Source organism: Ooceraea biroi, chromosome 7 (genome assembly GCF_003672135.1).
Source record: "Ooceraea biroi isolate clonal line C1 chromosome 7, Obir_v5.4, whole genome shotgun sequence".
Taxonomy (NCBI): domain Eukaryota; kingdom Metazoa; phylum Arthropoda; class Insecta; order Hymenoptera; family Formicidae; genus Ooceraea; species Ooceraea biroi.
Genome location: NC_039512.1, coordinates 7,276,595 through 7,290,511, shown reverse-complemented (window position 1 = coordinate 7,290,511; position 13,917 = coordinate 7,276,595). Strand labels below are relative to the sequence as shown.

General features: G+C 39.8%; 1 protein-coding gene across 5 annotated transcripts in view; it reads right to left on the bottom strand.

The window, feature by feature from the left end:
* LOC105279293 (tensin) overlaps nucleotides 1–11,110 on the bottom strand; it is a 161,423-nt gene extending 150,313 nt beyond the window's left edge. For 2 of the 5 annotated variants that reach the window (XM_026971411.1, XM_026971412.1), the window contains exon 1: nucleotides 8,737–11,110. In XM_026971411.1, coding sequence (XP_026827212.1) covers nucleotides 8,737–8,829 — 93 coding nt within the window. In that variant the 5' untranslated portion in view covers nucleotides 8,830–11,110. The remainder of the gene's footprint in view (nucleotides 1–8,736) is intronic. The other 3 variants (XM_026971413.1, XM_026971410.1, XM_026971422.1) reach the window with 3 other exon arrangements.
* Between the last annotated feature and the right edge of the window lie 2,807 nt (nucleotides 11,111–13,917).

The following is a 13,917-nucleotide window of genomic DNA, read 5'->3' as shown; positions in this document are numbered from 1 at the left end:
TCCATCAATCTAAATTAACGATCGAAAATGCGCCCTAACGTACGTAATTAGAGCCAACCGTTCGTGCCAACTCTTGCAAGTCGTTTCGCAAAAATTGCACGCTATCAGCGCATATCTTTCTTTACAAAATGACACCAGCTCAATAAACATAAGCGTGCTCGCTGACACGTTAAGATATTTTAGTCGATCAGGAAGCACGAGAGTAGGCCAACAGGATAAGACAAGAGCAGAGAAGACCACAACGTGCAGTCGTAAATTATTTTTGTCAAGAGTCGCAGCTAACCGATCATAAACTTGGAGCACGTCATTGTCGTTTGCGAAAGATTTTGCCCACACCGAGCTAGGTCGATCGTAAACGCTTTACATTCGCGAAGAATCGAGCGGAGGAAAACGCCGCTTTACTCCTTGACATTTCCCGGTATTGTCTGGCGAATTATCATATTGCGCGCGTATGCACGGCGGCGCACCGCTGACGTTCTCGGATTCGCGTTTTTGCTGATATGAAATATTCGTCTGATGGACTATTATTGCTATATTGCTGCCACCATTCCACAAACCGTATCGCAAACCGCATACACATTAGATTCGCGCGGGAATGTGTGACGTGTTTGCTGTTAATGCGGAGGCTAATGAATAATATGAATATTTAACGAGGTTGATGACGGAAGCAACGAAAATATGAATAGTTATATAAATGACATTTTTAAAAAGACAATCAGTTATTGCAGGATTAAAGAATTGTGTGTGAACAATTATATGTAGTAATTACAATTAGATTACAGCAGCCCATAAAACTAAAAAAATTTGTTTATAATGCAATGATTAAATTCAGCGAAATTTATTTTCAGATATTTTTTATTGATCGTCGAAACTAAATTACGTACTCTAACAATCGCATCGCTAACAAATGCACGTTCCAAGAAAAGTTTAAAACGATGATTATGGATACGAATGCATCTTAAGCTTTGTTTTTGACATATTAATTGCGCGTCATGCGCCACACACGGAGCTGTTGAGTCCTTTAAGGCCAATGGCTCGACGTGGTGTATCAATTATTCAAAACAATAAGCTAACAATTGGATACTGTGCGTAGAGCATAGAGGTCCTTATTGCCATCGCTTCATGGCTTCCTTATTGCCATCGCTCAACGTCCAGCCTCGAAGATTTATACACCAGGCCGTCCTTTTTCCACAGGGCATGAGATCCAGTCGGAGAAATCGCGGAGATCGAGGAGAAATGATGGGGTCGCCATTGGAATTTGTCATTCTGCGTTGTTAAAGGCATATAATTCATATAGCAGAAATCATTTTGCACGCCCAGCCTTAATGATACCGTATTATGAGACGTGATTAGGGGTTGTCTGAAATAGAAAATATCTATTTGTGTAGAATTGTACATAAGTATGCATTTTAATGAAACCTTTTTGACTTATTGCAGAGTAATAAGAGTTTACTTGCCACAATAGGCACATCGATATCGACAGTATGTGATTATTTACGAAATAACGTATGTATTATGCGAGAGATATGTATCATGCTGTAAATCTTGCCGTGAGAGTGTTTTAGAAGCTATAATCAGTAGATTCTATTTCTGTTTGCGATCAATGAACGATCTAATGCAATCTACGTGTGATCACAATTAAGTCATACGATAAAAGCTACATTATTTCATTCCCACAGCGTGTCGCGCATTATTATAATGCTTGACATTGGCACGGAATACTTCCTGCCCACAAACATCAATTAACCTCTGGAACAATAAGGCGTACGACTTCGTTGTCGTCGTCGAACAATGATACATAAGAATAAAAAGCAACCATCGAAAATTTCATTAACTGATTGTTATAATGACAATGGGCAATTGGAATACATTAGTCGCTACACGACAACAATATAACATAATATTGTAAAACATTTATTTAAAAAGAATGCATATGATATTCAATAGCTGTAAGGCACTTACAATACGTAACTAAAACTAAATTCTGTACATAAAGTTTAAGAGAATAAAGCATCTAGAGACACATTCGCCATGAACCATGCATTTTCCCGATTATAATAGAATGAATTTCATCCTAGCTGTACTGTTATTCATGATTAATGGCGGATATTGAAAATTCAAAAAAAGGATTGAAAGGCCAGAACTTTCTCCGGACATAATCTTCGGATATGCCGCTCACGCGAAGAGACCTAATACCGTTTCACTGGGAAAGTTGACCCTTCACAGACAATGCTGCGCGAGAATACGTCGCGTGTCCTAATTGTGGAACTTTTAATTGCGCACCGTCGTGCAACTGCAATTAAGGAATCTCGAGAGGTCGGCCGAAGTCATCGCAATTGGCACAGATCTCCGAGACGTCAGTCGCGATACTGTCCGATTTAATCTTCTTTTGTGTCCGTCTATCCGTTCCTTCTTCCTCTTCTTCATTCTCCTTGACTTGAACGCTCGTTAAGAGTCTCTTCAACATTGTCACACTCTTTCCGCCAGATATCGCTCGCACTTAATCCGTGACGTAAAATGGTAGCTCTGCGCGTGGCGAGACAAACACTTGACTATCATTTGTAAAAAACCAAATCCACATTTTAAAGAAAATCAAATAGTTTCATACACGCATATATCTATAGATGTTGTTATTTATTCAAACAAGGTAAAATACAAAATACATAATTCCTTGCACCTTATTGAAGTTTATCAGTGGAATGCATAATGAAAACTTTTTAGTTTCACTAGCGATAAAGGAAAGTTGAAGCTAATAATAATAGCGTAACCTATGGCGTACGAGAAATACTTTTAAAACATTCGAACATTACTTAAAACTTTTATCACGTTGATTTTTCACGTTGATAAGATGAACGTTTACAATTTAAAAGCTGTTTAACATATTTCCATTAGTATTTAGGTCATTATTATAAGACTTTTCATTATTCAATTTATTACATGTATAAGCAAATCTCTCAGTTTGACGTTTTAAATTAAAACGTATATGAACGCCGAGCATTCGGAGTGGCAGCAAGGAAGAAATTTATTAACGCAATCGCTTTGGCCCCCGTTCGGAAGCTTGAAGCTTGCAATTCAATTTAATTGCAGACGAGAAACGAGAGTCACTTGTAATACAGCTTTAATCTTAAACAAGAGCGATGCAATCATTTTATGGAGAGTTACTGTTGCATTCTCATTAATATCGTTCGATCTCATTATTAGTATAAAATTATCTTTTAATTATTTAATACTAAGAATTATATATATTTCCGTTTTTATTATTATTTATTGAATAATATTCACAAGATAATATTTTATCAAATGTGTATAGTCTTATAAATTTAATGTCTTAATTTTTCAAATTAATGTTTTTATTATATTTATATGTTATGTATCAAACTTATTTTATGAATTTCTCACTCTTTTTTAATAAAAAATATGAAAGTAGTATTATATGACTTCGATATTTTCATCATGTAAGTTTTAATAATTGAAGAAAGCTCTTTGTGTAATATAATTGCTACACATTATGATATTTGCATGCTTCGCAATTTTGGATGGTATAAAAATATATACGACGAGATTGGCGGATTAAATCCATGGAGACTACGGCGCTGTTAAGATAAACAAAGAATATCTTCGTTATTTTTAACCTTTATATTGGGAAACTAGGGAGTCCTTGTCCCTGCGATCTGAAACGCTGTAGACGTCTCCGGCGCCAAAAATAAGACAAGGGTAAGTCGCTGAGTAATTGACTGACTTGTTCAAATCCCGTTAGAACGATTCGTCCTGAATTTAGAGACATGATTAACATCCAATCTTCAACAAAAAAAAAATATGGAAAATTCGTTGAACATCAGCAGGAACGAAATTTTTAAGTACAATTTTGAAAAAAATAGAAATTTAAGATACATGTTCTCTCGAAAAAAAGAAGTGAGACTGAGTAGAAATAATAGTATCAAAGTTTTAAGGATTGGCACGATTTCCGTCACGTGAACTGCGCCTAACGTGAGATTAATCGAAGTCAAAGACCCGTACCGGGATCGACAAAAGGGTATATCGCGCGGTTGATTTCTATATTCCGCACAGCATTGGATCCGTTGAAACCTGTCATAATCGTACATTACGATCGATCGATTCCTGAAAACTCCGGCAGACACGATAATCTTCATCGAAAGGTCAGCAGGCACGCTTGCGAGATTTCGCTGGCCCGCAGGCTTTGCAATTCGCGTCGAGGATTAGGAAACTCATGTAACCATCGTGGTCTCTGGATCATCAAGCATCGACTTGATTGCGCGCACCCATCAATTACGCGTTCTGCATGTGCACCTGCCGATTTCGAATTGCTGATACGAACCCTGGCTCTGGTTTTAAGATTCGGTTTATCCATGATAAGAAAGCCGTTCGAGTCGTTACAATTGTGCCGGTTTCGGAGGTAGGCAAGGAAAAGCTACGTAGTAAGGTAATATTATGACAGCGCCCACGAGAGGTGTAAGAAAAATACGTGTGCGAAGAGCAAACAACATAAGGTATTGAGCAAAGACCGGAGTAAACGTACCGCGAACAGAGTGAGTTCATGCGCGTAGGTAGAATCGACAATGTGCGAAGAGATCTAACCTTTCGAAAGATATTGCATTACTCGTTTGCTAACGCTTGAAAACTTGAACTCTTACAAAGCTAACGTAACAGAAAATTACTTAAAACATCATTCAGCCCAGACGTATCTCTAATGGCAAGATACGTCCGTGGCGAGATCAAAAGACTCGCGTTATCCAGCGAAAAGTTCACGCGAAACTACTGTAACTTGTATAATAATATTTTAACTATTTTAACTATTTTAACACACTTTTTGTAAACGAAGAGATATTCAAGAAACGTTTCTCTTCGAGCCATAAACCATTTCATTCTAAATGTATCCTCGTCATTTATGTACCATCCTCTCAAATTTAAGTCGCCATAATCATTAACATATCTGGATGCCATTTGAATTCCGAGGCGTAATTACATCTCGCGATTGGTCATACGAATATCCGAAGAATCGATTAAAATTCCACGGGCGTAAGCATCCTCCCGCATGCAGGAAACATCAACTTTCCACGGAGGAGCGTATCGCAGTGTAGGCGAAGGGAAAAATCGGCCGGGCCCCGAGGGCCCGCTAATTTAATTGCCGGTCTTTACATCGCGAAAGATCGTGCACGACGGTGGGCGGTATTTCGTACGCGCGTGCATACACGCACGCAGGTGTACGTCCGCGCGTCGGTACCGATAATAGTACGGTTATAATAACAGAGAGCGGCTTTCGTATACGAGCGTTCAGAAACGCCGACGCGCCGTCGTTGGAAAGCCATGGTGGTCGGACCGGATTCAAAGCACCGGCGGATACACGCGTCGGGAAAAGCATTTTCTCGTCGCGAGTATCTCACACGCTATCTTCGTTCATTGGACTGGTCCAATTGATCGCGCAATTCTTCTTTGTTCTACGAGGTGTTTCTATGTCAGCGAAGAATTACATTTCCACGTGAACTTTTTGCATTAGCACGGAATTCAGCAGTTAGTTTCCACTTTTGTACTATATCCTTTTCTTTCAATATTTTCTATTTTCTTCTGTTTTATTTTGTTTTTTTTTTTTTATATTATTCTACATTTTATATTTTACTTCTTCAACTGTTTTTTTATAATTGGGACACACAGAGTTTGAATATTAGCTCAGAATAAAAATAACACACAGAATAAAAATAACACTCTGAATCGTCACATGAGACATTCTACATTTGCGAAAATATATATCGTCTTTTAAAATATTAAAAAAACTTAAAAAACATTTGGATTAATAAATAGCGCTTTTGCAAGCATAAAATTTCATTACTTCTCTTGTTTGTCGTACATGTACATCTCTACAACATACATCGATAATTCGCATTCACGTGTTCGTTCTACATAGGTACTCTGGTTGTAATCGTTCCGTGGAATATCGTATCGCATTTAAAGTGCCGCTTTAATTAAAATGCCGTGGTATGCCGCCACGGGGTGGCTTAGTATTATTTAATTGCCCACCCTCTAATGTCTAGCGTTTTTTACCGATCTGGCGATCAGCGTATTTCCGTTTGCGATTAGCTTTACTGAAACCGAAGCGTCGAATCAACTGAAAAGTCTTACGTAAACGTTCATCGAAATTAATTTTAATTTCACTTTTCTTGCTAGTTCCAGCAAATCGCAATTGACTGAAAACCAAACCGTTGAAATCTTCATTATTCCGTATTTTCAACAATAAGCAATTCCAACATTTGATTACCCAGTCCGTTTATTTTTGCGACCACACGCACGTGCGTTTCGTGACGGCGCCGCTGCGAATGAGATGTAAATACGGAAGCGAATGACGTGAATTGATCACGTAATGAACTGTGCCCGAATTAATTTATCTCCCGTTGCCTGGCGTTTTCACGACTTAACTGCACAGAAATTGAACTCGATTGAAATGTACAATTAGCGTAGTCGTCAATTAAACGTTCTTTTCATCGCGTCGACGTGAAACAGCTCGTAAATGACGTTGTGTTTTCATAGTGTGTGTACGTGCATATCTGTTAGGACAGCTTGTCTGATACACGTGGTATGCAGGGACCAGAAACCTGAAACACGAGATCTTCGCGCGAATGCAGTTTCGTGCCACCTAGGCGTTTTTTGCTTCCTGGATTGTAATTTTAATCCCCATCGCTTGGAAAAATGTTCTATTTGTACAAAGATATTTCGTAAATTCAGAGCTATTAATAAAATAGGTGTAACTAATCACCAAATTAAGTTGTTAAAATTCGTTTGCTTTAAATTAATAATTAATTATTATAATTTATTCTATAATTATTATAATTATAATTATTATAATTTATTATATATTTATTTATTATAAATTATTCAGAATAACATTATTGATATAGTTCTTGCATGTATATAAATAAATTTCACGTTATAAACAGATTTCACAGAAAAATATATATTTAAACGAAATATTTGACTTCTTGTTATATACATGTTATGAACTATATTAAATTTGTGTAACGTGACTTGTGTAAGAATAATCTCTGTTATTTTTCGATAATCGTCGAAAACATCAATGTTGATTTTCCAAGCACTGCAAAGCAATAAAAGTAATATAAATAGAAATGTTAAAGCGATATATATATTACATAAAAATTATTCGAGCGTGTGCAACGAATATCACGACTTGAGGCTTATTGTAATTTTAAGAAGTGGCTAACGCAGTGTCTGTTATTACCGATTTAATTGCTAGGTCGTGCACGAGATATCGTTGAATCGATGACGGTACCCGCGGGGTGTCCGTCGAAGCGGTCCGGAACCGAGAAAAGGGCCGTCGTAGAGAATTAATAAATCAGTTAGCCGGCGGGAAGAGAGATATGTTGACCACCGCAGTGCCCCTCCGTCATTTCGAGATTTCGTATCTCTCGATCTTACGGCATCCTGGGCTGAAAGAAACTGCCTAATAGTCGCCTCAAGTCGGTGACCCTCCTACGTTCCCAACGCACTACATTGGGAATTGTTTCTTTCTCTCTTGTAAGTCGTACTACTTATTAGGAACGAGATATGAACCATAAACGTCTCGTTTAAGTTTATTTTATCGATTCTATCGGACTCAATATTCGTGGGAAGAATGGTCAACGATAATGAACAAGAAAACTGATGGCAGTAGAAGAACGATTAGTGTGGCGGCGAACAAATAATGCGACTTATCGCTAACTAAGCTAGGGCCCTAAGGATGAGCGAGTTGATTTTAAAAAATTGCTTCTCGGAAGGACAATGTTGGAGGCGTCATGGGTCCGAGAAAAATTATGTCAAAGCATAGATAAAACGTTTGTTTTTTAATTAAATCGCATTTTTTAACAAAAGTAAGTCTCTTTAGTAACTACGTGTTTGTTTCCGTTGCAAAAATTAAATTTAAATCTTACAATAGATTTGTATGAACAATAGCTACTATAAGTTACAATATACTCCAGTATGGTGGTATTTTATCAAATATTCAATACTTGAATTCCAGGCATTACGAGCCAATCGAGTGAACCAAATTTTCATGAAATATAAGAGGAACGTTTTACATTCCATCCATATATCATAATTACGAATACCAATAAAACATAACTGGGTACCAGGATAACTCTCCGTTTAGTTTAAGCCGCTCGTTGAAAAAATTGATAACCGTAAGAGTGCGGGGCCATGTGCCACCATCTCGGATAGGTCAAGTGGACCAGTATCACAGTTTTCACTCTCCGTCTTGTTATGCATTCGATTATAATGTCTTCAACAGGCATCTATTTTTAAACAACGCATACGGGAAAGTTTATCAATCTAAATGCGTATGCATATGTAATAACGTTTCATTTACGAAGTATCACGACAAATATTTCCTTTACTATCTTGTTAATTTTATAATATCAATATCAACAAGAATTTGATAAAAAATATCGCTTTTGTAACTCATTTTATTTTCCAAAAGAAAGTTTTCTTCTTAACATGCACCGCAAGCAAATTTATATCATTTAAATGCAATCCGCTTTTCACTTCTGAGGATTTACATTTTAGTAATATTTACAACAAACTCCTATAAAGGAGCTCTCTCGCGAAGAATTACATTGCGAAAAATTCTTTGATAGAAACGAACCAAACGCACAGTGAGTTTCGAATTTTCGCTTGGCTTGTCATAACATTCGCCGCGAGAAAGTCGCGCGGAAAACTTTTCAAGGGGAATCTTACCTTGACAAGCAGGTGGATCGGTTGACTGACGCTGAGTGGCTTGCCCCTCCTGGCCTTTCCGCCTCCACCACCCAAACACTTTATCCACGGCATTCCTGGAGCGTTTCCTCGCGTCTACCTGTTATTTGCAATTGCCTCTTCTCTTCCTTCTTCGCTTTCGTGATTACTTCGTTTTCCGTCTCCTCCGCAGCCTACGATTCCCAGGACTTCTCACTCGTTTTCTCGAAGCTCCTTCGTGTTCGATGCATCGCGCGATTTACGATGGGACTGCCTCCGACCCAAAAAGCTTAGGAGATTTCACGTGATAAATCTTGTCACATGCCTCCCGTGGGACGGAACGGAGAATAGGAAAATTGAAGATTACGTCATCAAAGCCTTAAAAACTTTGTGATAACTTGATGTGTGTTTTTAAAGAGTTCTGATACTTCAGCGTTTGACGCAGAGATATAGAACTTTCTCGGATAAAGATATAGAAAACTTGATGTAAAGGATCAAGATAATCGTTGCGCGATTTATACAAATTTCTTGAGCGAGTTCTACGTATGCATTAGCAGCGATGCAACTTTTATTTTCTCGGTGCAATGAGCTTTTAGTGCACGTAATACTTTCAAGTTGTTGGCGAACAGGATTTCCGCGATTCTGGATTTCGCATTTTCACGGGAGTTGCTGTAGGGCGCGAAACTTTCAGCAAAGTAAGTACGCGGGAGTAAGATTGCGAGGATTCTTCCGGAGTACCTGCTGAAGAATTGGTTTCGTTTCAGGCGCAGTGGAAGTTTTAACCGCGAGGTAACTCTAAGCGCCCGGCGTCCTCGGGGATTTCATAATAGCTGTGTTCACACCTTCGCGGAAGTATTTTCTGGATCTGTCGGTGCGTAAACCTTTCGAGAATATCCGCGAAATATCCTGCGCGAGATGCTGGACGTTGTAGTAGCCTCGGATGATTTTGCGCCTTTGGGGAATTCCAGTCCACCTTTCTTCCGTACTGTTTTCGAGCTTTGCTCAAACACGCTGGTACTCGGCTCCGTTGAAACAGCGATCACTCGCGAGTATGGTCTCGATTAACACTTCAGTAAACGCAATCAGCAATGAAAACGGCCACCACGCAGCTCGCTCAACAGAAGCATTCAATTCCGTTACTGCTTTACTTCGATCTTCCAAGGGGCGTTTGTTTAATCAAAAGGTTCGTTTTATTACACTCAGGTGTATCTGTAATTGCGTGATTACTTCTTGCGATATTTTTCCTTACGAACGAAAAGTCTTACATTTATATTAGCTTCGTAAATAAGATATCAATTTTCATTTTTTATCATTCAAACGTCGTGCATCAATAAAGTAGTAAATGCTTGCACTTTCAGTTTTGATTTCTTTGTTACACTAATTTTACAATTTTTTTTGGTTTTGTTTTGCGTCAGAGATTCGCGAGAAAATCAGTACGCATTAGTTTTTCGTTTTGCTACGAATGAATTCAATCGAATGGAATATCACGATCTAGACACGTAGCAAGTACTCCGAAAATTGCACTTCCGGCGCAGCCCACATCATTCCTGTCGCTCGATGCGATAACATGAGTCCACGACGGGAGGGAAGAAACGGGAAGAAAATGTTGTTACTATTGAAGCTGCGCGCGAGCGAGTTTTCCTCCTGGCTTTTCCCTCACGTGGCACCGCATCGGCGTAAAACGAGCGACGTCCGCTCTCGCGCGCGGCTCTCGCAAGACTGGCGGCTGTCCAGTTCGCTATCGTCGATTTTATACGCGCGTTGTCAGCGCGCCCAGACTGGGTCGTGGTTCGCGTTATCGGCGGAAAACGCTGTAAAGACGTGCATGCCACGTCTTCGGTCGATTTTCAGTCTCGCGATGCGTTATGCATTGTATTTTGAGAGAAAATTCGCAGTCAGCGAATATATCTGAGCCTTTGTAATCACGTCCCAAAGTTGACAAGATCGTGCTTTAACATACCAAATTATCATAAAATTATCATAAAATTATCAATTTTACCGGAACCATTACAGTTTATCGATATTTACACAATGGCTTTTCATAAAATAATATCATAAAGTATCCTTGTTCTGAAAACACATTGTCACGAAATATTTATAGGATCGTTATCGTCTATCATCATTCATTATAGATATATCAGAGGCTTATTACATTACCGTATTGCATTACATCCCGCGCGAGCATACAACGCGACCATTTTTCATTTCTTAACGACCGCACGTCAAAGTTTAATCGATGCATCTTGAGAAATTCAGATCATAGTCTTCCGCTTTCATCGATCATAAAACATTATGAGACTACTGTCTAGTTTTCTCGCGATGTGACCTTTGCGCCAGATGATTCCGTTGAATTTTTCATCGTGGCTCGAAAACTTATAGCGAAGTTTCCGTCAAAAATTCAGTTTGCCGTCGTCGCCAGTGTCGTATTTCGCGGACTTAGACGTCTTAGACTTCTACTCACCGTTGCAGCAAAAATACGTCAGCGTCATTAAATCCATAATTAAACGCATAACCGCACTTTAATCAATAATACACGTTATTTCACGGCATCACGTAAGATGTAGTAGAACGAGTGCGCGAGGAGGCTAAACAGTTTGCCAAGCAAGCAGACGTTATTATCATGACCAGCAAAATTTGATCGAAAGATGCCAGGATCTCTTTCTCCCTTCTTACTTTTCTCCTTCCCGCATCGTTCGTACAACGAAGTTATTAATACGCGAGCGGAACGTCGCTACGTCTCGACCATTATGCTACACGAAAATCGTGTGTCGTATCGCGTGCCGGTCGTCATTATTTACGGGCAAACCCGGTGTTGCGATATAGGGGTCTTATGGTCTCCCGTCGAGGCCCACCCGGGTCAGCGGCACCCTCCCGTTGCGGAATGCGGCCCGGCAGATCGCGAATACGTGTCTATACCGATAGACTCGTTACCGATTCTAATCATCCATTAGAGAACCCTCCTTTCCCTCCCAGTTTCGTGGCTCAATTAGCCGATCAACGATCTCTCGATCGGTCGAGTGGAAAATCGGAACAAGAATGAAGTTCGCGCGACTAGAAAACATAGAGAAGGAGAGAGCGCTTATATTTTTATGCACGCCGGTCCCCGTCGACCGGTTGGCTTCGCGGTCTGCCGTCGACTGACAGAAAATGCCAGCCGGGACTACGTGGAGAGCTCAGAGAACGGCCCTACCGACAAGCGGCCCGAAGGGACCAACAATCCGTGTCGAATAGCAGCCATGGCCGGGCTCGCAGCATCTGCGGCCGTTTCCAGTCTCCGCGATGTCTGCGTGGTTTCGAGGCCCCGCCATGGATCGATTCAGTTCCGGTCGCGCCGCGCCGTTTAGAACACAACTTCCGCAAGGATTACGTCGGAGGAAGTTAGCCCTTTGTGCCTCGACGGCGGTTTGCAGCGTATGCAGGTGCACCTCTGCGCTGCCGCTCCGGTTTAGCGAATTAGCAGCCCAACGGGAGGTTTGTTAGATAATATGCGAGGGCAAAGTGTGTACACGGAACTACCGTTACTGCTTTTATCTGCAAACTCCATCATTATCTCGAGGTTAATATTTTCCTTGCTTTCGTTATGAAAGGATCTTGCAAGATCTCATAAGCAGCATCACGGATTTTTACATGTTCACGTTAAAAAAACGTTGAAAGCAGAGAATGTCCATTGCGCGTTTCATGTATCTCGTCATTCACAACGATAAAAATATGTGTATACCGCGGATCGATCATAAAATCAGATGTCCCACTGTTTGAGAGACGATACACTTCGTATAATGCATGCTGTGTTACAAGAGGGGTATCAACGAAGAACGCGTTTACATCTCGTCCTGGAGCAACGACATGCAGTGTTCTTTACGATGAGTGCTCATAAAGTCAGTGCCGTACTAACTTTTATTTTTAGGTTTGCGTTGAATGACGTGAAGATGATGTAGCAGAATTGCGAACAGAAACATGGAATTTCAAGCAATATTTCTGGCAACAGTTCTGTTAGAAAACAGAATAAAATCGAAAGTTCTAATGTGATTTGGCGCAAATCAAAATTAATGCTTTTAATTTTTTGAAAAAAGTATGTTTAAACTATTGAAACATACTTATTTAAAAATAAACAATAAAACAAATACATAAGAGTTTATGTATAAATGCATTAAAAGATCGAGAATAAATTTTATGTGTGTCATCAAAATATTTGGTTGGAATATATGTATATTCGTTATTAAAAATACTAAAAAACAAGATGAACACATATTACAATCCAATAATTTACCTAGTCGAAAGAAGAAATTGCTTATTAAAAGTCATAAATAAATTCCAGAGGACTAAATATTCCATAGCAGCAGAAGAAAAAAGTAGCGCGTAAATAAAATAGCGTGCAGTTTTACATAATTTACGTGAAAGTTGATTTGAGATTTTCCATCGACAAATTGCGAGATACCCGAAGCCTTCTACTACATTAATCCGGCTAAATGGCGCTAAAATTAATCGACTCGAGAGCGCCTTTTCAGTTCCAGCTAAACGAGTTATGGATCGGTCGCGGAATTTTAGTTAATCCATTTATATCGTGTGCGAATTTTCGAGGACCGATGATAAAGTGCCTCTCGCGAGATGCATTAGCAACATCGAAACGCAACCCAATTTCGCTCGGTTATAGATGCCGCGGAAACTCGTGGCATTAAAGAGTCACTAAACTCCCATGCGCTCGGCTGATTTAAAGATACCCGGCTCGCCGTGCTCCCGGGAAATAGGCGCATGATTTTCCGAACAGAGGCATCCTCTGCTCTCGCGGCGCCGAGTTTTCTCGTCTTTCTTCGTGACGTTCGCCGCCGGCGAAGTCGCTAATTAAGTTTGCACAGCACTGCCGGCGCGTATAAGGCGGAGAAGTATGTAACTTTCTGTTCAGGGGGAGGTAATGCGAGTGGAATACTTAATATCGGGCGAGTAAGCTAAGGTACTTATGTAAGTATATACGCTCGCGGTATACAGAGTGATTCACATTTAACTCCGTCCTCAATATCTTCTTCTATCCGAAGAGTCATCAATCTCTGCGAATTTGAACATTCAAATATCTCAAGTTCCCTGATTTTGGATGCACGAACGATCCATCAGGAGAATTTAAGGAATTTTGCTATAGTCCCGCGGTTTTCCTCGATTATCCGATATTGACATTGCTATGGCGAATCGTGC